The sequence below is a fragment of the Schistocerca gregaria genome, chromosome 1 (assembly GCF_023897955.1).
Source record: "Schistocerca gregaria isolate iqSchGreg1 chromosome 1, iqSchGreg1.2, whole genome shotgun sequence".
Taxonomy (NCBI): Eukaryota; Metazoa; Arthropoda; class Insecta; order Orthoptera; family Acrididae; genus Schistocerca; species Schistocerca gregaria.
The window spans coordinates 868,445,281-868,467,653 of NC_064920.1; the positions used below are offsets into that span (position 1 = coordinate 868,445,281).

Here is a 22,373-nt window from a genome sequence, read left to right on the forward strand (position 1 = left end):
AGGTAGGGATCCTGGGGAAGGGTTGGTGGGAGGGGTGGGGTGGGGGGGGGGGGGTGGTTTCCTGTCTTTGGAGCTATCTTCTTTCTCTTCTCCAATCTTAGCAACCATTTCTGTTTATTTCCTTTCTTACGTCTCATTTGATAACCTATCTATTTTTCCTGTCTTTCCATATTCACATTCAAGAAGTCCTTCCTCCTTTCTGTAGTTTACAATAACCTACATCTTATCTTCATAGAAGAAGGTCAAAGAATCAGACTACAGAAACACACATCTGCATGCACACAAAATTACTTTTATACACAAACATTAAAATTATAGACTAGAAACCTGTCGTGATGTGAGAACCACCAGGTATTGTAGGGGAAAGAATATGTGTAAATATGGAAACATACACATATAGATATATAAACAATATGACGGCTCTACATCACCTATTTATATAAAAATTATCTCATACAAAGATGCTGTAACTTACCAAACAAGAAAGCGCTGGTAGATAGACACAATAAAAAACACACAAACACACACACAAATTTCAAGCTTTCACAACCCAAGGTTGCTTCATCAGGGAAGAGGGAAGGAGAGGGAAAGACAAAAGGATGTGGGTTTTAAGGGAGAGGGTAAGGAGTCATTCCAATCCCGGGAGTGGAAAGACTTACGTTAGGGGGAAAAAAGGACAGGTATACACACACACATACACACACACACACACACACACACACACACACACACACACACACACACACACACACACACATATCCATCCTCACATATACAGACACAGGTAGACACATCATATTTTTATTGTGCATTATTATGTTTCATATAAATAAATAAAAACTAGTACAAAGAATGAGAATGGAAAATTGAATACTCAAGAGTCATGAACACCTGAAGTTTACATTTGGAAATAAAGAAAAAGTCTCATGATTCCTAAATACTAGTCAAGCTCACTAAATCATGAACAAATGCTCATGTTTAAACAAAGTAGAGTAAGAAAACAATAGAAAGACTGTAAGCAAAAGCCTGTTTAAGAGAATACAAAGAATTGTAGTTGAAAAAAAAATCTATATAAACATGTAGAAGAAAAGTATATGGTTATGAAATGTAAAATGTTATCATGTGTGATATTATGTACATAATGATTATATCTAAAATATCTCGTATTTGGTCTGAGGGGGAGGATATGTAGTGTTTTGAGAATTTTTGCATAAATTCTAGAACCACTCAGCCTTCTATCATCTCCAACACACAATATTTTAGATGTGAGTGTGGGATGATAGAATCCTACCTACTGCTTGTCACATGTTTGAGTGTGCAGGTTTGAAGTTTGTCTGTGAGAAAACTGTAGACACGGCGGTCGAACAGCACCAACAAGTACTTGTCGGTCGATCGATGGAAGTCATAGTGAAAGAGCTAGAGAGTACTATGGTACTTTATAGGTTATTCTGTGTTAATCACATCAGTAACCACTGTTATAAATAACATGGACATTTGAGATTTGGAATTCTGAAAAACCTCTTATCGTGGACTTGCTGGAGGCAAGATGTTTTTTTCAAATTTGTTTGTGATAAAGTTATGGCTGTTAAACCAACTCTTTTGTAAAATATACTTAAGTCTGTTTCTAATGTGAAACGATATGAGTGACTTACAAGAAGTCAAATGTTTATATGCGAAGTGTGAATTTTGTTCTTTATGAAGTGCAAATGTACCGATAGTTGTTGAATAGTTTTCTTTGAGTACCTAATTATTTTGCAAGTAGGGAGAGAGTCTTTAAGGTTCCTGTAACTAGCATTATTGTTTGGAGAAGAAGTTTATATGGATTCCAGAAGCTGGCTTTCCAGAGAAAAAGATTGGCTATGCACACCAAGTAAGTTGACTCATATAAGAGAATACACTTCACACACTCTTAGTCATCAAATTGTTATATAATGTAATACCAGCCTTAGGTGGGAAGGCTATGTCAAAATAGTGTTGATATGTTCCATGAAAGTTATTAAATATTCTATTTAGATCTGATGATCACTGTAGTCCATATTGACTGGTTTATTATTGTATGGAGAGTGTGTTTCTTGAATAAAAATTTAGTCTATTGCTGTTTTACAATGTTTAGTTTTTCTTATTGAGGCATTTACTGTGGGGATTAAATCGAAACTGCATGCCATGCTCAATAATTTATCTCTGAAGTTTGACAGTTTCAAAAAATATATGTTAAGTCATCAAAAATGATTTTCTTTTTTGAAGGATCTAGACTATTTAACACCATTTCAAATGTACCCAGGAAGTCCTGAAAGTCATCATCAGGTGATGGTGTATACAGTTACAATGTAAGATCGATGTCAGTAAGCTCAAAAATTGCCATTTTAAATACTTTTACCTTAATCAAATCAGAATGTATTTGGATTTCTTTATACCTTAGATTTTGCTTTGCAAAGATAGCTGCCCCACCATGTTCATAATGATATCTGTAGAATGAACTGCCTAGCAGAAAACCAGGTATATTTACAGTTTCTATTACCTGTTTTTTTTTAGTCAGTGATCTGTTATGCTGATAACTTTATCTTCTAGGCCAGAGTCTAGTATTATTTCTAGTTCTTGTAATTTGTTGGTTAGAGGTTGAACATTGTGATGCATTTTATGAAATGGGAGAAAGTTGGTTTAGTTTTGCATATTGCTATTACTTTTATCGATTTCTGATGAATCATGTCGGATAACATCTTGATTCTATCAAGGAAGACGTTGCTATGCTCACCTCATTGGACAATGCTGCTGGTGCTGTCCCTTGTGTTTTCATTTCCATAGGAGAGTTTGGAACTGCAACCACTGTCTTCAAAGTGCTACCATAATTTTTCCTTTGACGTATTCTTTGAGAGGCATTTGGTGTTACACTGTTAGTGTACTGTCAGTCTGAGAGAGATTCTCTGATGATGTTCCTGTGGTTTGGGACACCTCACTGCACTTTGTATGAACATGATTAGCACTTTCTCGAACTTTTGCAATAGTTTAAGATAGAGAAATAGCAGCTGAACAAGATGTGCAATGAGTACTCTTCATTATTTCATGATTTTTTTTTTAAGATAACAGTTTTCCCCTCTAATTAAAACACATACGATGCCTGATAAAGAGCTCATAGTCTGTATCCCCTATGTGTTGGAAGAATGTGTTCTGAAGTACGTGACAGATTTTGAAATACAGTCTATTTGATTTCTCAATCTCTGTGTTACACAAGATAAATTTGGAAGGTTGTATCTGTATCCAGCAATTACTACTGCGTTCACTAAGCTGCGCCTTGCCCCGCCTGCATTAAGTTACTGCATACACACCATCTGCACAGATCACGGATTGGGGTGCACACAGTGATTTTTTTTTCCACTACAAAAAATGTTTATAAGAGACATGATCATCTTTCCCCAATGTGAGTATCCACAGTGGTTCATAGGTCATTCCCACATACAACCCATGTTACACTAAAGATTCCCCACTGAGATGAAATATGTACAAAACTCCTTTAACGGACTCTATACAGTTAAATGTAACAATTCTCGTTTCACATTTCAGTTTATCATCCATTTCTTTTATCCTTAATAAATATATAGAATTTTTTTAAAAGTTCAAACATGATTATTTGTTTGACCTTAAAGGATTAGCATAGAAGATGTCTCTAGGAATTAACCATACCATGGTGTTTGTGCTCGGTCATTACACAATCCAGAACATTAATTGTGCTTTAGCTTATAAGAGCATGAGATGTGGTTTCTTCATTTAAATTGAAATATATTTTAAGGTAACAGCAGTGGTTTAACATTAGCATCATACTTAATTTCATTCTTAACCATCCAAATCTCAGATCTGAAAATGTCAACATACATGGAATGCAGATTACCACACATTGGTTCCAGGATAAATTTGCTTGCTCATGACTAGTTTGGATACTGCTTCAACAAAATGACCAATAGTCAGTGAACACATCTCCAATCTTAATAAACACCTATAGCTAAATTTATCATTCTGAAATTGCCATTTTGATGCTCTGAAGACTTGAGGGAGTTTATACTGATGAATAACCTTGCTAGGGTAGTTGAGATAACTGTATTTTCTTGTCTCCATTGTCCCCTTTTCCATAAAACACTTATATTGTAATATATATCCTGGTGATTAACTATTTTGTTTGTCTTGTCACAAACATTACTTAAATATAACCTAATTTTTGTGTCCATTCCTCCTGTTCTTTGTGTAGCATCATCTCTCTACTTAAAGCTGATAAAACAATCTTCTTTTATTGATCACACATCTGCACTATTAGTTAGCCTACTCAATTTTTCAGTAGATGGCTAGATGCTCATGTCAGTGTGTTGGATTTCAGACTGTCGCTCTGCAAGCATGAGCTTTTCTCCATTTTCTTTTTCCAGACTGTGTGACAGGTGTAACCTACAGCATACAGACATTTTATACAGTATCTGTATAGCAAGAAAATTATGTCCATTTGTCCAAGTGATATCGTTTCGTGTGTTGCTCTCATTGTCCATCCAGCAACAACAGGTTGTGATAGAAACATGCAGAAAAGAGAAGGGTATTGTTCCTCTTTAAAAAAAATACAAAATTCCAATTAGACATAACTTTATTCATAAATAGCACATGTATCTATCTTTTTGTGTAAGAAACATACTACGTATTATTCATTCTTGAAAGAAATTGACAATTCCATTTATCTGCATAGCAACTTTTAGTGTTATATTCTTTCTTTCATAAACAAGCATACAATGTAGCTATTAAATAAGACAGAGTCGTGAGAGGTACAGTATATAGAATAGTGTAAAGGGAAGGAATGTCTTTGGAGGAACAAAAGAATAAACAAGAATGCAATTAACTCAGACTTCCGACAGGTGTTATTCTGCCAAATTTGCAAAGTGTGCAAATTTTTGTGGGGGTATATATTTCTTAACTATATCAACACCATATAGTCCCTTTACCTGGCCTCTATCTGGATCAACTATGAACAGTGCCTTAGGATGTGGTATTCCTGTCACCTTAGAAATGTCCACAATACCATGGAAAGAAAATACTCATATCTTTATTAGTGTTGGAACTATGATACACATCCTTTATTACATCTAAGTCATCTATGCTAAATATAGATACACCTGTCATTTTGTTAAACTTATGTAGTCTGCTCAGAGCGGACTTGTGTAACTTGCTTTTTATGTATTATCTATTACTGCTGCCCCTTCTTCCTATAAAAGGGGCCATCTAGAGAATTTTAAAAATGGCTTTCGTATAAATTTCTTATGCATTATCAGTACAGGTGATAACCCAGTGGATGTATGGGGTAAATCATTCAATATTACCTGGCATCATTGGTGACAGTGTAGTATGTATATGGGAGCAATATGTTCTATAACCAACTAAATAACTAAGCATAAAATCTCTATTTCTGGTGTCCTCCCATCTTTTTGGTAATGATCTAGAGAACACCCTGAAAAAATGTACTGGGTGCACCTCCACATGCAGTTTGAACTCTGGAAACTGTTTAGAAAAGTTAGCAGTTACGAGAAGGAATGTTGCTGCTCACCATATAGCAGAGGTGCTGACGGCCATTACACACACACACACACACACACACACACACACACACACACACACACACACACACACATAAAGCGCATAAAGCACTACTGCAGTCTCAGGCAACTGAAACCACTTTAGAAAAGTTAATTCCGTTTCTCCTTTGAATAATATCCTCAATGAACTCAGAAGGTATACCTATATTATTATGAGTCTCATTAGTTGTAAATTCTGTTTCTGCATTTTCCAAGAAAACCCGCAATTTCTGTATTTCCTTTTTGTGGTCTACAGTGTTTCCCAAAGAATTAGTTTTAATACTAGTAGATTTAGCTGTATCCTATACCCTTTGTTGTACAAACACCTGTAATATCACTTCCAAGCTAGTTATGGTTGCTTGGGGACTCAAAATATCATTTAATAATTTTCCCTACTCGGACATTTTGACCCCCTTTTGTGTACTTGAGATTTGGCTGTCTAAGGTTTGTAATTTATTAAGAAGATTGTGGGTTTTATGGCTGTAGTGACTGACCACACTCAGAAAACAACAAATTATGATCAGGCACTTTTATTAAGTTCGTGTTATTACACAAAAAACAAGAAAAACTCCAGATATTCACAGCACACACACTGCAACTGAAGTCCACAGGACCGAGCCAAAGAACCACGAGTCCCCAAAGACCATTTACTCAGCACTTCGTAGGTGGCAGTTACGCATGGTCGATGGCCACCACAGAGCTCCACAGGAGTGCGGAGCACTGGAGGAAGGACATGGGCGTCTACCGGTGTAGAGGTGTTGTGGGATTCTTGCTGGTAGATATAGCCGTCTGCAAAGAGTCCATGCTGTCTGTGCAGGGTGGGCTAGCACAGGTATAGTCCGCCATCCAGTGGGGGGTATGGAATGGTCAACCTGCATGCGAGATATTGACTGACACGGAAGATGTCGGTGCTGCAGTGCAGGCGGAGAGGGGATGCGAATCTTGAGCATCCCATCGGTGCTGAACATTGCAGCTATGCCAGCCGTATCCACCCCATTTGGGATGGGGACTGTGCACAGGATGGTGATATGGGATGTGGGGGTGGACTCGTGTGAAGTGTCCCATATGCGGAGGACAAAGATGGATCCCTCATGGAGCCACAAGGAAAGCTCTTCATGTGGGTACTCAGAGGCGTTGTTTGAGATGCAGATTTTGTCGACAGTGGACAAAGGGGGCACTAGGTGAGAAACACTGGAACACACTGTGGGAGCATTGGCTACTGACACTTGTGATTGGGTAACATCACATGCAACATGTGGTTTAGCTTGAGATTGTGGATTGTCACACACAGCGCCTGAGTGAAACGAGGGTAGAGTATTGTCTGTGTGAGATTGGAGTTGTCACGTGATGGAAGAACACTCAACTCAAGAGGGTGTGGTACAGATTCCTCAATCATCCAGGCTGGTTTCACACATTGAAGGGAAACTGTCTGCCGAAGGTCACTGACGAGAATGTCCATAGTATGGTCCATGCGAGCCACTATTCAATGTGTGCCAGAGTAAGGTGGCTGTAATGCCGGTTTGACTGTGTCATCCCTCAACCTAATGAACTCGCAAGAGTCCAGTGCTGAATGCAGAAAGACCCAAGGATGCGTGTGTCGTTATGGAGGGAGCATGCGCATGCATTGCAGCTATGTGTGTCCGGACACACTTGACTAGATTGGGGAGGTCGGACAGGTCAATGTTTGCTTCATTGCTGACAAACTCTGCAGGGAGAACTAGGGTCTCACCATAAAGGACCTCCAAAAGTGAAGCCTGGAGGTCTGTCTTGTAAGTGGTGCATATTCCTAACATAACCCAGGGAAGGGCATCAGACCGCTCACCGCCGTGTCACTTGAGGGTTGCTTTCAGAGTTCTGTGCCACCACTCGACCAGTCCGTTGCTCTGTGGGTGGTAAGCCGTAGTGCAGAATCTATCCACCCCACAGAGTATGCAGAGTTTGTTAAACAGCAGGGATTCAAACTGCCTTCCCTGGTTGGTAGTTGCCTTCCCTGGTTGGTAGTGATGGATGTAGGGCAGACGAATCGAGCTATCCAGGAGGATACGAATGTGCATGCTATGGAATCTGCTCTGATGTCCTGCAGGGGTATTGCCTCCACCCAACGTGTAATGCGGTCAATGACAGACAGGATATACCTGAAACCATCAGACACGGGTAATGGTCCTACGAGGTCCAGATGCACATGTTGGAAGGACCTTTCAGTATGTCGAATTTACCTAGATGAGGTTGTGTGCCTGACGACTTTGCTGTGCTGGCACTGTAAACAAGCACGAGCCCAACTATGACAACTCCTCTTCACACCCAGCCACACAAAGCATTCTGTAACAAGCCACATAGCAGCCTTAGCACCAGGATGTGAAAGGTTATGTAATGTAGTGAATACTTGGTGATGCAGTGCAGGGGGAACAATATGCTGGGCAGTGCCCATAGACGTATCGCACCACAGTGGCCTGACTGAGCCCGGTAGGTTGCGGGAAATGTTCTGGAGGGAAGTATCTGGGTCCTGTCGGAAGTTGTGCAACTTGGTATCATTGTCCTGCAAGCGGGCCAATACGTCAAAATTAATGGGGGACAAAATTACAGTGATACGTGATACGTAGTTGGTCACCACATTTTCTGAACATTGGATGTAACGGATGTCTGTTGTGTGTTGACAAATTAAGTCCATCTGCCAAAGCCTATGTGGGGGAAGGTCAACAGTGGGGTTACGGATAGCCTTCGAAAGGGGGCTATGGTGTGTGAAAACTGTTTTGTTCCTTCCTTCGATGTCTGTGCAGAAATATTTTACAGCTTCATAAATTTTACAGCTTCATAAACTGCAAGCAATTCTCTACCAAATGCTGATCATTTATGTTGAGCCGTAGATAGTTTTTTGGAAAAGAAACAGAGTGGTTGTGTCGTGTCACCAATGTGCTGTTGGAGGACTGCACCAATTGCAAAATCACTTGCATCTGCTGTATAGAGATGCAGGCATCTGGCGAAGGGTGGGTGAGAGTGACACCATGTGCTAACGCTGACTTAAGGTCTTCAAAAGCTCTCACCATGTTGTCAGACCACTGTACATGGCAATTGCCTAAGGTTTGTTTCCCAGCCAATGCGTCAGTCAAAGGGGCTTCAATTGCTGCTGCCATCGGCAGATTAAGACGGTAGAAGTTGATAGTTCCTAAAAACCAGCACAATTCACAAAACGACCCTGGGAGAGGTAGATCGTGAATACAGTCAACCCACTCCCGAGGGGGGCATATACCTTTGGAGGAGACGGTGTACCTCAGAAAAGTGACAGCAGTGCAGTGGAGTTGTGACTTGTCATTATTGATCTCGACTCCGTTACATGTCAATAAGTCCTGTATCGTGGCCAGGTGGAGTTCGTGTTCTCTGTCAGAGGAGGAAAAAATGAGTATGTTGTCGAGGTATGCATAACAATATGTGCAATTAAACAGAAGTGAGTCTATAAAATGTTGCCAAGTATTTTTGAGACCATAAGGCATGTAACAAAATTCACAGGTGTGATCAACACTGTCTTTAGTATGTTACTCTGTTCCATGGGTATCTGTAAATATGCCTTGCAACAGTCCAAAACACTGGAGATGCATACTCCGATAAGTGCTTGCATGAAGTCTTGTATATGAGGTACTGGATAATTGTCTGATATGGTCTGCGCATTAAGGTGGCAATATTCACCACAGAGGCACACTGTGCCATCCTTTTTGGGAACTAAATGTATGGGCGAAGACCAGTTACTGTCCGATGGATGAACAATACCGGCCCACAGAAATTCCTCCACTGCGGCCTTAGCGAGGCATATGTCATGTGGCGGCAGTTGGTGCACTTTGTGACACACTCGTGGCCTATCTGTTGTGACAATTTTGTGTGTTGTGCCATTCATGATAGCATTCAGCTGGGCTGATGAACTTTCATGGGGGCTGTTGTGAACAGGAATCAGTAGCACACGAAAGTCACTAACCTGATGTGCCAGGTAAGCTCTCCACGTCAGCAGTGACAAAAGTTCCACGAGATGCTTCTCTGGCGTCGGAGAGGTGGCAGCATCAAAGTCCCACACGGGGTGTAACCAGTGTTGGAGGGTTTGGAGGGCATTGACAGGCATTGTACAAGTTGTTGTGCTTCGGTGAGGGTTTGCATAGCCAATGATATTGCGCCGTTTAGTTTGGCGTTGTGAGTGCAAAGATTGTTGACTGCAGAGCACTCGGACTGAAACTGGGTGATGGAAGTTGCGAGGCTGTCTGTCAGTGAAGAGCACTTGATGAGAGTCGTGTCGAAATCATCGGGAAGCTGAGAGGGAGGGGTGCTGCGGAGGTGACTGAACACACACTATGAGTGGATGAGGCGTGGTGCCAATAATGCAGCCAACTGGAGATCTGGAGAGAGTCCAAAATGGAAAAGGAAGTCAATGCCTAAAACTGGGTCTTCTACATCAACCACATAGAAGGACCAAGTGAACTGTTTGCCAGGTAACTCGTCCAAACCGTCGACAGAAAGTGGCAATTTATTTGCTGCTCAAAGGAACAATTTGGCTGGTGTCGTGTCCTTTACAGTAAATCTGGGAGGTATGACACTAACATCTGCTCCAGTATCGATGAGAAAATATTGACACAAACCTAAATCCAAGGCGTACAGACATCCTCGTGAGGCGGGGGATCTGACAGAATGCAACATCCGTGGGTGACCTTACATGCACCCGCAAGCTGTGGCAACTACTGTGGCCTGCATGCGGCGTTTGGGAATGCACAGGGTGGGTGGCAGTTGTGAGCAGCATCCCTGAAAGTGGAGTGGAACCAGCATATGCTTGAGTCAGCTGTACTCGTCCCGGCAGCTGAAGCGTCATGCGGGCGGAAGGCGGGGCGGGCAGATGCTAGCCCGGTTGGGGTTGGGAGAGGCTGCTGCCAGCCCACTCATGATTCCTGATCTTGGATCTTGGTCATTAGATGGCTGCTGTTCTGTGTGCTGCCTGCGATATGCATGCATTCCAGACAGTGGAATTATACTCACAGGATTACCAATCTCAGCGGTATTGAGCACTGTGCTGTGCGGAGGGAGGTGCGGTGCCAAATAATGGCATATGTCTGATCTACCAGCCATAGTTTATCCTCGAGTGATGCTGCAGTATGTAGGACCAAATGTAACTGTAGTTCTTGCAGCAGTTTCACCAACCACAATGCCCAGAGCGCTAAGTTTAGCAAGATCTCAGTACTGACCTGCCCACGCAAGTGTCGCCACCGCTCTAAAGGGGTTCTGTCACCTAAAGTCTCGTCATAAATAATGTTGTGAATTGTATCAACTGGCAGACGAGAAAGGCGTGCACAGACAGAGGCATATTTGTTGTTCTTGGGTGGGTTCAGCAACAAGTCACTGATGAGATCAGGGTGCTCATGCAGGTGCTGACATCCGCAATATCATGTATGTCGAACATGTTGTCCACCAAGGTAAACCATGTCACTGGGTTTTCCCGTTGTAATGGCAGAAAATGACCGCGGATCAGTGCTTGCAGGGGTGTAGGAAAGGCACAAATCAAACGAGGATTCTGCATAGTGTTCACTAATGCAGACTGTGCCTCAGTGACACACGATGTGTTGCATTGGAAGTCCATTGCTGTGCAGGCGAGCCGTGATATCCAGTCCTTGTAGGAAGGCAATCTGTATGGCCTCATGAGGAGCATGGCACAGCAGTCATGGAGGGATCAACGGCCCATGCAAACGAAATCTGTAGCAGAGGCGCGAAATCGTGATTGAGCGCTGTGTGATAGGGCAGAACCATGGCAGGTGCATCACCTGAGGTGTGTGTGGGGCAGCAGGGCAGGTAGGCATATACGTGGCCCGGCGTGGTTGATGTGAGTGTCTCTTTGACCGGCACAAAGGGGGACACATTAAACAGTGGACCACTCTGAAGAGGGGGCACCCATGCATGTGGATCTCAAAACTGGACAGCTGCATGGTCCATGTTGTTTAGTAGAAACTTGGGCGAGGGGTTTCTATGATCTTGTGCTGGAGGAGCATTCTATCAAGTTTAGAATGCCATAGAAGCTGTCTGCACTGATGTGTACAGTGCCCGGTGTGGTGTACCAATGGAGGTTAGGATCGTCTGGCCGGTCGAAGCAAACAACGGAAGTATGAACATTCCCGATGTATTAGTAGCACACAGGGTAAAGTGTTGCGCTTCAAGTCAAATGTCCATTCAGTGATCGCATCCTGCACTGCCGGAAAAACTGTAGGGTGCGACATCGTCTATTGGCGTGTAACCAGTGGTACACAGTGAGCGAATGCAGCATATATTCGTGACTTGGGTCACCAATGTTAGTTTTCTGGCTCTAGTGACTAACTGCGCACAGAAAACTCCAACAAATTATGGTCAGGCAGTTTTATTAAGTTCGTGTAATTACACAAAACACGAAAAAAACACTGCAGAAATTCATAGCACACACATTGCAACCGTAGTCCACAAGACCAAACCAAAGACCACGAGTCTCCAAAGACCACTTACTTTGCACTTCATAGGTGGCAGTTACTCACGGACAGTGGCTGCCCCTAGTTCTTTAAAATGATTGTGTTCTTCATTTCCTACTAAACCACACTGTTCATTATTGTCTGTCTATACTTTACTAGGCAAATAATTTAATTCTTTCTCCATATCAGAAATTTTATTTCCCTGTATGTTAACTATAGGCATTAATTCCTCTTCAAACTCTTCTGTCAGCATTTTAATTGCCACCAACTCAGTAGTGATGGCTTGCAATGTATGGATAATACTTTCTTCTAATTTATTAAGAGCAGCAGCCTGCTACACCTTAATGATAGCTTCTGATTCTGTTTTAATATCATCTCCAACTACTTTAACTGCCTCCTGTGAGTTTCTTAATGTTTGTTTTAATTTCTTGTAATTTTTTTTTTACTTTTTATCTCTATACCTTTATTGTTTTGTTTCACAAATAGCCTAAACCTTTCTAGTGCTTCTGCTGCCATTTTTCTAGTCCACGCAGGCATACACTACTAATGAAATTCCCAAATAACTAGTTAAATTAGGTGTTCACAGAGTTTCTTCACTTGCAAAAAACATTGGTAACTAATCCTGTAAGGCTCTGTACACAAAGCAACAAAATAAAAAGCTGATAAACTGATAAAATCACAGCTCAGCTGATGCATTGAACAGCAAACTGGGGATGTTGCTATTACTTACACAGGGAAATCTGGTGTGTTGTGTTGTGATGCTATAGCGATCAGCTGCTACTCTGGAAATGAGCTGCTGAAGTGACATGCCACAAAGACTTGCACTGCCATAGCCAGTGCATCGATTTGAATTGTTGTCGTCTGCCACTGCCCACTGCTATCTCGTCATTACTCCTCCTTACCAAACCCTCCACAAACTCTTCTGTGTTGTAAATGTTATGTATGTGCATCATCTGAATAATTCTTTGTAAATATGCACAACTGTTGTCTCAATTACTGTAGACAACTCAGATTATTTATCTTCTGGTTGTGAAAATTGTTTCTTTTCTTCTTGTTATCTATAATATTATTAACTTGTTTTCAATAGATGACTTTTTGGTGCACCTCACAGGATGTGCTTACTCATGTGAGTTCTGCTGTTGATTTTTGAGTTGCCCCTGGCAACCAAGTAGTTTTTCGAAATACACTCCTGGAAATTGAAATAAAAACACCGTGAATTCATTGTCCCAGGAAGGGGAAACTTTATTGACACATTCCTGGGGTCAGATACATCACATGATCACACTGACAGAACCACAGGCACATAGACACAGGCAACAGAGCATGCACAATGTCGGCACTAGTACAGTGTATAGCCACCTTTCGCAGCAATGCAGGCTGCTATTCTCCCATGGAGACGATCGTAGAGATGCTGGATGTAGTCCTGTGGAACGGCTTGCCATGCCATTTCCACCTGGCGCCTCAGTTGGACCAGCGTTCGTGCTGGACGTGCAGACCGCGTGAGACGACGCTTCATCCAGTCCCAAACATGCTCAATGGGGGACAGATCCGGAGATCTTGCTGGCCAGGGTAATTGACTTACACCTTCTAGAGCACGTTGGGTGGCACGGGATACATGCGGACGTGCATTGTCCTGTTGGAACAGCAAGTTCCCTCGCCGGTCTAGAAATGGGTTCGATGACGGTTTGGATGTACCGTGCACTATTCAGTGTCCCCTAGACGATCACCAGAGGTGTACGGCCAGTGCAGGAGATAGCTCCCCACACCATGATGCCAGGTGTTGGCCCTGTGTGCCTCAGTCGTATGCAGTCCTGATTGTGGCGCTCACCTGCACGCCGCCAAACATGCATACGACCATCATTGGCACCAACGCAGAAGCGACTCTCATCGCTGAAGATGACACGTCTCCATTCGTCCCTCCATTCACGCCTGTCGCGACACCACTGGAGGCGGGCTGCACGATGTTGGGGCGTGAGTGGAAGACGGCCTAACGGTGTGCGGGTCCGTAGCCCAGCTTCATGGATACGGTTGCGAATGGTCCTCGCCGATACCCCAGGAGCAACAGCGTCCCTAATTTGCTGGGAAGTGGCAGTGCGGTCCCCTACGGCACTGCGTAGGATCCTACGGTCTAGACGTGCATCCGTGCATCGCTGCAGTCCGGTCCCAGGTCAACGGGCACGTGCATCTTCCGCCGACCACTGGCGACAACATCGATGTACTGTGGAGACCTCACGCCCCACGTGTTGAGCCATTCGGCGGTACGTCCACCCAGCCTCCCGCATGCCCACTGTACACCCTCGCTCAAAGTCCGTCAAGTGCACATACGGTTCATGTCCACGCTGTCGCGGCATGCTACCAGTGTTAAAGACTGCGATGGAGCTCCGTATGCCACGGCAAACTGGCTGACACTGACGGCGGCGGTGCACAAATGCTGCGCAGCTAGCGCCATTCGACGGCCAACACCGCGGTTCCTGGTGTGTCCGCTGTGCCGTGCGTGTGATCATTGCTTGTACAGCCCTCTCGCAGTGTCTGGAGCAAGTATGGTAGGTCTGACACACCGGTGTCAATGTGTTCTTTTTTCCATTTCCACGAGTGCAATTCCAAAAATTTTACCAAAACTCTCCTTTCCAGCAACAGTTTTCTTGTCCTTCAGTAAGGTCACCAAATGCTGTGTTTCTTCCCGTGTGTGTGCGGTGACTTGGCTGTAAGACCATGAGTAGGGAAGAATGCATGTCAGTATGATGTGGTCTCAGTTACTTTTGATTGTTCTTCTTCCAATACAGTCGCCTCTTAGTTTTTGTTCTTATGGTCAGCTACTCCATACCATGGCTGTGTGTGAACTTATTCTTCTTATTCAGGCACGGTGATGCTGTAAGAAGAGTGTTTCACTACTTCCAGCTACTGAATGACGAACATATCTTCAATGATAACCTTCTACATTGTAGTATGTCCATTTTCTCTTAGATGATCATGACACCTGTAAGGGGTGTCACCAAACCATGAACATCCACATCCAGCAAGTGCTACTGTGCCTTGCCACTGCTGCGTGATGTCACTGCATATGCATTGACTGCATAGATAACAGATCAAGGTGTGCACAGTAGATTTTTTGCCACATCATAAAATGTTTTTAAAAGTCAGAACCATCTTTTGCCAGTGTAGCACCCTCAGTGGAACATAGGCTGTTCTCACAAATAACCCATGTTCCACTACACTATTTGGTATGGGCCCAAACACTTGAGCAATATGTTAGTAAGAGGCACACAAGTATTTTGTAAGCACTCTCATTAAGAGACTGATTACATTTCCTTAGCATTCTCCCAGTTACTCAAAGTCTGCTGCTTGCTTTACCTACAACTGGGCCAATGTGTTCATTCCATTTTATGTCCCAACAAATTGCTACATCCAGGTATTTTTATGGGTGACATTTTATATCCCAACAAATTGCTACACCCAGGTATTTTTATGGGAGAAGCACTTCATAGTGTGACTGAATACTGTTGTCATAGGATACTAAGTTTTAGTGAACTGCACAGTTTTGCATTTGTGAACATTTAAAGCAAGTTGCCAATTTTTCCATCCCTTTGAAATCTTATCAAAATCTGACTTTCAGCCAAGCATCCCTTAGCCATTTTCAAGTGATATGACTGCCAGTGCTGCTTCTGGTGACCCTTCTATATGCTAAATGGCAGCTGTGATATCACTGGTGCTTGATGAATCACCATATATGGGTATATGCCCACTGTACACCCTCGCTCAAAGTCCGTCAAGTGCACATACGGTTCACGTCCACGCTGTCGCGGCATGCTACCAGTGTTAAATGTATATGGGTATATGTTTACTTGGCATTGTATGTGCCCTCTTCTGCAGCATGATTGCTGGATCCCATGTCATTCTGAGCTGCAGGCTGCCATCTGTATTAACAGTGTTTATCAGTGGTTTTTAGTTCAACTGCTTCTTTAATTACACAGTCCCAGAAGCCATTAGTGTCAGTCATGAAATGTTTTATCAGATTCAATCCAGTGACAGTTTTGAAAAGCATGCTCATCTAAAGTGGAATTCTCATGGTGCTGTACACTATAAATCCTCTCGTGTTCTGCCCTACATTGTTCTATAGTATGCACTGTTTGTCTGACATAAAAATGGCCACACTTGCAAGGTATCTTGTAGACCCCAGGTGTTCTGAGACTTGCTGCATCTTTAACTGGTGTCACTTATTAATGAGTTTTTGTCAGCTGTCTGAGGATAGATTTGATCTTGCAAGTTTTCAGCAGACAGCTCATCTTGCTGACATGCAACCTCAGAATGAGGAGAAAGCAAATTTCTTTTCCAGTTCCTTGTCAGTGGTCTTATTGTGATTTTCATTTGAAATCACTCCCTTTATTTGATGAATGTTATAGCTGCAGACAATGCATAAGTGGCTTAGCTCATGGGGTAGGTTATCAGTGTCTGATATTATTCTTGCACGACATACATGCACCAGTGTTCATAACACTGTGCACTTTTGGGCTGAGCAAAGATGACTGATGGTGTGCAAGTACAGATCAGTGTGAGTACATTTTATATAGATGGTGTGTGCAAGGTATGCATTCATTTGTGGTGGACAACATTGAGGAAGAGCAATGCATTGTCTTTTTGGACGTTCCTGATGAACTGAATGCTACTGTTTATGTTGTTGAGATGTTCTGAGAACTTGTCAAGTTCTCATGTCTGTGGCAATGCAGCTATAATTATGGAAAACGTGGACTATGATAAGAAGATCTGTGTACTAGTTGATGAAAATACTTACCAGTAGCTCCCATGTGACTCAACATCAAGAATAATAAGGAAGACCTGTTCTTCTCATTCTCTCTTCAGAGGAAGAAAATGTGGTCAAGAATCTTCTCCCACAAGGATCTAGACCATGAACTGCTTGGCTAGATCCACAAGAATGAGGTGCCATTCAGCCTCATCATATTCACCATTGGTTCACCAACATACAAGGTCATGAAGTACTTGGCCAATCTTCCTGCTCTATGTGTGAGACACTGTGAACATCATATTAAAATCTCAGCCAGTGTTATCAGCCAAATGAACCATCTTTGACATAGTGAGGGTGACATTATGATCAGTTTTGATGTGGTGGAATGGTTTATGAATGTGCCTTGCAAAGACTCTTTGGATCTACTATGCTATATTTTTGTACATGATATGGTTGAGCAATTTGTGCACAATCTTAGGTCTTATTATTTTCTACACAACAGCCAGTGTTACAATCAGACAGCTGTCATTAGGATGGGAAGCCCATTAGCTCCAGCTGCTGCAGACCACTTTGCAGAGAATTTCAAGGATATTGCCTTGACACAACTCCATTAAAACCCAGTTGTTTCTTTCAATAAGTTGATGACATGTTTGCCATTTGGCCCCACAGACATGAGAAATCTGACCAAGTTCTTGGAAAATCTCAACAGCATTAACAGTAACATCCAGTTCATCATGAAAGTGGAAAAAGACAATGCATCACCCCTCCTCAACATCCTTGTCCAACACAAATGAAATGCCTGCCATGGGCACAGTGTCTATAGAAAATGCACTGACACTAATCTGCACTTGCACACCATCAGCTGTCATCGCACAGACCAGAAGTGGACAGTCTTATAAAAATTTCTGCATCACACAAGAATGATATCAGATGCTGAGAACCTGCCCCATGTGCTGAGCACCTATGCAATGTCTTCAAGAAAATCAGCTACACCATGCATCAAATAAAGGAAGTGATTTCAAATAAGAATCACAATAAGATTACCTGCGAGATGTTGGAAAAGAAATTTGCTTTCTTCTCGTTCTGAGGCTCCATTACAGGCAAGATAACCTGTCTGCCGAAACTTGCAAGATCAAATCTATCTCGGAACCTCCAACAAAAATCCAGCAGTTACTGACAAGAGTCAAAGATGCAGCAGGTTTCAGAACACCTGGGGTCTGTGAGATATCTTGCAAGTGTGGCCATTCTTATGTCAGACAAACAGTGTAGAATATAGGACAATGCAAGGAAGAGTGTGAGAGGTTTTATAGTGTGCAGTATCCTGGATTCAGTACACTGAAAATCCGCTTTAGCCAAGCGTGCTTTTATAAAACAGTCGCTGTATCGAATCTGTTATGGCTCACACTAATGGCTTCTGGGACTGTGCATTTAAAGAAGTCATTAAGACTGTCATCTGCAACTCAATGTGGCATGGGATTCAGCAATCAAGCAGTTGAAAAGGTAACATCAAATGCTAAGTCAACGTATGCCCACATATGGTGATGCCGCAACCACCAGCAATGTCATAGGTGGCATCTAGCATATATAAATGGTGATGCTGGTCAAAAGTTAACGTGCTACCATCATGAGTGCCTACAGAAAGAGTTAGAAGGGCAGTGAAACTATCACTAGGTGCTAAATGGTTGGACGTCTACGACTCTTCACAAAATATGGGGTTCAGAAGCTTTTATGCTTGGTAAAGTAGGATAGATGGTGATATGTGGCAACTGTGTCAAAAGAGCGCAATGCTGGTGCAGGCACAAGTGTTTTGGAGCACACCATTCATCATATGTTACTGAACATGGAGCTCCACAGCAGACCCTACCCCCCCCCCCCCCCCCCCTCCAGCCCCACCCCCACCCTTCTCCCTATTCACATGTTGATCCAACATCATCATCAATTATGATTGCAGTGGGCATGCGACCATCAGGATTTCACCATCAATCAATGGAAACTTGTGAGCTTTTTGGACAATCACATTTTTGTTACACTAGGTCGATGTTTCTCTCCAGAAACACCTTGATCAAGGTGAATTTTGATCATTAATTATGATTGCAGTGGGTATGGGACCATTTGGCATCAATCAGTGGAAATGTGTAGGCTCTTTGGCTGAATCACATTTTTACTACACTAGGTCAATGGTCGTCTCCACTGACGTCATTATTGACATGAATGGCAGCTTGAAACATGTAGGACACAACAGATGCAGGCTGCTGGAAGCAGTATTATGCTATGGGAGACATTCTCCTGTGCTTGCCTGGGACCTGTGGTAGTAATCAAAGACATGCTGACAGTTGCAAGCCATCTGTGTCCCTTCATGCTTATTGTCTTCCCTGACAGTGTTGTCATCTTTAAGTGGTATAATTGTCCATGCCTCGGAGCTAGAACCATGCTGCAGTGGTTTGAGGAGCATCATAGTGAACTCACATACTAATTACAATCTTTCTACTTTCACCTGAATTTATCTGGAGGCATCCAGATAGTATCAAGTAGCTCATATAATGCTGTACTTTCTTCATTATAAATGTAAAGAAATACATGAAAGGGCTGCAACTCATATACAACTGTAAGAAGAAATTCTAAAAATTAAATGTGGGGCACTGTTACCTATCCCTAATGGAGATGAACAATAACTGACAAATAACTTAAAATATTTGATCATATTTCTTTGTACCAAAACATTCTTCTTCAAATAATTTTTAAGTTTTATTGTGTTATACTTTGTCACTGTAACACTATTATTTTAATTGACTGTGACAATTTATTTAATTTGTCCTTTATAATGTACCATGACTAAACATGATTCAGATAATGAATTTAGTGATGACATCTCTGTTACAGGAATCCTACACCTGATAAAGATATAGACAAATTTGAAACAAAGTGGGAACCTTTTGAAGTATCAGATACAAAGTATATGGACATCAGTGCAAGACTGGAACTTAAAACTGCACTTAATCAAAAACGAATGCTTTTATGGGATACATTGTTTCCTTTACCTCCAAATTTTCAGCATAGACCACATCCAGACTTTTATATTTAATGTTTTGCTTTTGTGAAAACATGCAGAATGTGTGGTTTATTTATTTATTTTCAGGGACTCAGTACACTTAACATCTTGATGAACACAATTCTTGTCATTTTTAAAATTTTGGCAAATTGTTGTTACATTCTGTTCTGTTATATGCAAGTTATCGTTCCCAATTTTGCAAATACTGCTAGCCATAACTACAGTGCATGTTAATGCTAATCTGTGAAATAATGTACAGTATCATATGTTCACAATATTTCTCTTTCACATCTGTTACTGTCTCTCCATTTCTCCCTTTCCCACTCTTCTTTCATACCTATTACTCCCCTTGTCCTCCTGGAGCACGCATGAAAACAATCATTCCCACTCTCTCTTCTTCCATCCATGTCACTCCATTGTCTTCCTTTTGCATGCATGAAAACATTCTTTTCCATTATAAGAAATTAAGTCATCTGTACTGTCACAGGCTGCCAGCATCTGTATTTCATTTTAAGAACTGGCATAGCTTTTTATTGTGTTTGTAAGTAAAGCTGTCCACAGCATGATGGATAGGTTGAACATGACAGTACTTTACTAAGCAGGTTTCTATTAAAGGTGGTAACATCGCATCTTCCTCGAACTTTTGAACTGACCTACCAAGCAAATTATTGTGGAACCTACAGTTTAAAATGGATTCATAAACTGGGTCAATTTCCCATTATACATATATAGACATTTTGTCCAGGATAAATGAGTGACAGAAGAAACATAGCAGTGGGCAGCTGACTTCAAAATTGAGGGTTTTATTTACCTCTAACAAAGCAGATGTGTTTCATAGTAATAATTCAGTTAACTCTTAGCCAACCTTTGTTCAGTTATTGCCAGATATATTAATAATTTCCAAAAGTTGAAAGGCTCATTACTCTATCATTAGAAATCTCAAATATATCCCTGGTGCATAAATTATGTAACTTTTCTAAACTTATATGTTTTTAGCTATCACTGCATTTGAAGTAACCTTCAAAGTAGGAAATATTGACTATTCAGACGCACAGTTCTCTGAAAAACATTTTGTTTCTTCTTTTAGAAAAACTAGTGCTTTCTTTAGGGATATGGTGAACTGTTAGTACATTCATTAAATTTTTGTACTGTACCTGGAAGATTGTAATCCACATATAATACAAGAAAGACAGATCTGTAACAATCATGCAGCAAAGAAAGAAAGGTATGACACTTGGACATCAAACTTTCTGTGATCATGTGCAAATTCTTCTGATTGCCCCCAATGGGTGTCAAATATTGCTATATAATATATGTTATTACAGAACATTTTTTTAAATATGTGAGGATGAAAAATGCTTTGCAATAGGGAACATATAGCCAGAAAGGTTTCCACAGAAGTAGAATGTGTTTCACCTTCTATCACATGAGTAACTACCAGGTGAGATTCACACATCACATTATTGAACTACACATCCTACCACAATATTTGAATGGTATATGGTATTTGAACTTTCTGTAAAATGCCTTGCCTGAACTCTGGAGTGCATTCCCTTGCAGTTGCTTGCTAGTTTTTGGTTTCAGCGTGATGGTGCTCCAAGCACTTTGATCATCAGGCCACTGCATAGCCCACAGATGACTACAGGTTGAGAGTAATTGCAAGGGAATGCCCATCCCTTGGCCTGTGCACTTCCTTTATGTTACCCCTCTTGATGTTTTTCTCTGGGGTTGTGTAAAGTTCTTGTGTACTCAACAATTGTAGGAAGAGTAGCTGAGCTTAATGAGCACATCTTTACAATATTTGATACCAGCTGAGGGGAGCATGTAGCCTTGGAGAGAATTAGACAAAACATGGTTTGCCATTGCATTTTATGTAACAAAGTTGGTTGTCAAAACATGTAATCTAAAGTAGTGAAACCACAAATTCTGTTTAGAGTATTTGATTTTACTCTGCTGTTCTGTCAATAACAGTTTTCCAAAATGTTCTTAATCAGATCCTCTACAATGTTCCAAAATTTTAAACTGGCATTCTGTACATAGGTGAGGGAATTTCATTTGTAACAGTACAGATAAATGTAATGTTAAAAACAAATGGTTCTGGAAGTTTTTATTATGTAACATTCCATATTCTCAGAAGTGAATGCAATATCAAAGAATAAACATCAAATAATAGTGACATTCCATTTGTTGTAGAATTTAGACTGGATTAAGTAACAAAGTCTCAAAGTGATTACACAATGAACAAAATTGTAAAACAAGACAAACAGTCATATTTCTGTTGGCTCAAATATATATGTTTCAAACTTAATATTTAAAACTTATTTTAATTTTTTCTGTTCCATGAATAAGTCTCTCTCTCTCTCTCTCTCTCTCTCTCTCTCTCTCTCTCTCTCTCTCTGTCTCTCTCTCTCTCTCTCTCTCTACACAACAACTTAGGAAATTGAAATTTTGAGGACAATTGTATCCTTAGGATTCTAGGATTCAGTAAATTACATGTGCTCATTTGGTTGTGCCAAATGATAAGTATC

General features: G+C 41.5%; 1 protein-coding gene across 1 annotated transcript in view; it reads left to right on the top strand.

Annotated features, from left to right (window-relative positions):
- Positions 1-22,155, top strand: part of LOC126273130 (esterase E4-like) — a 234,207-nt gene extending 212,052 nt beyond the window's left edge. The window contains exon 11 of the mRNA XM_049976590.1: positions 19,677-22,155. Coding sequence (XP_049832547.1) covers positions 19,677-19,878 — 202 coding nt within the window. The 3' untranslated portion in view covers positions 19,879-22,155. The remainder of the gene's footprint in view (positions 1-19,676) is intronic.
- Positions 22,156-22,373: the final 218 nt, after the last annotated feature.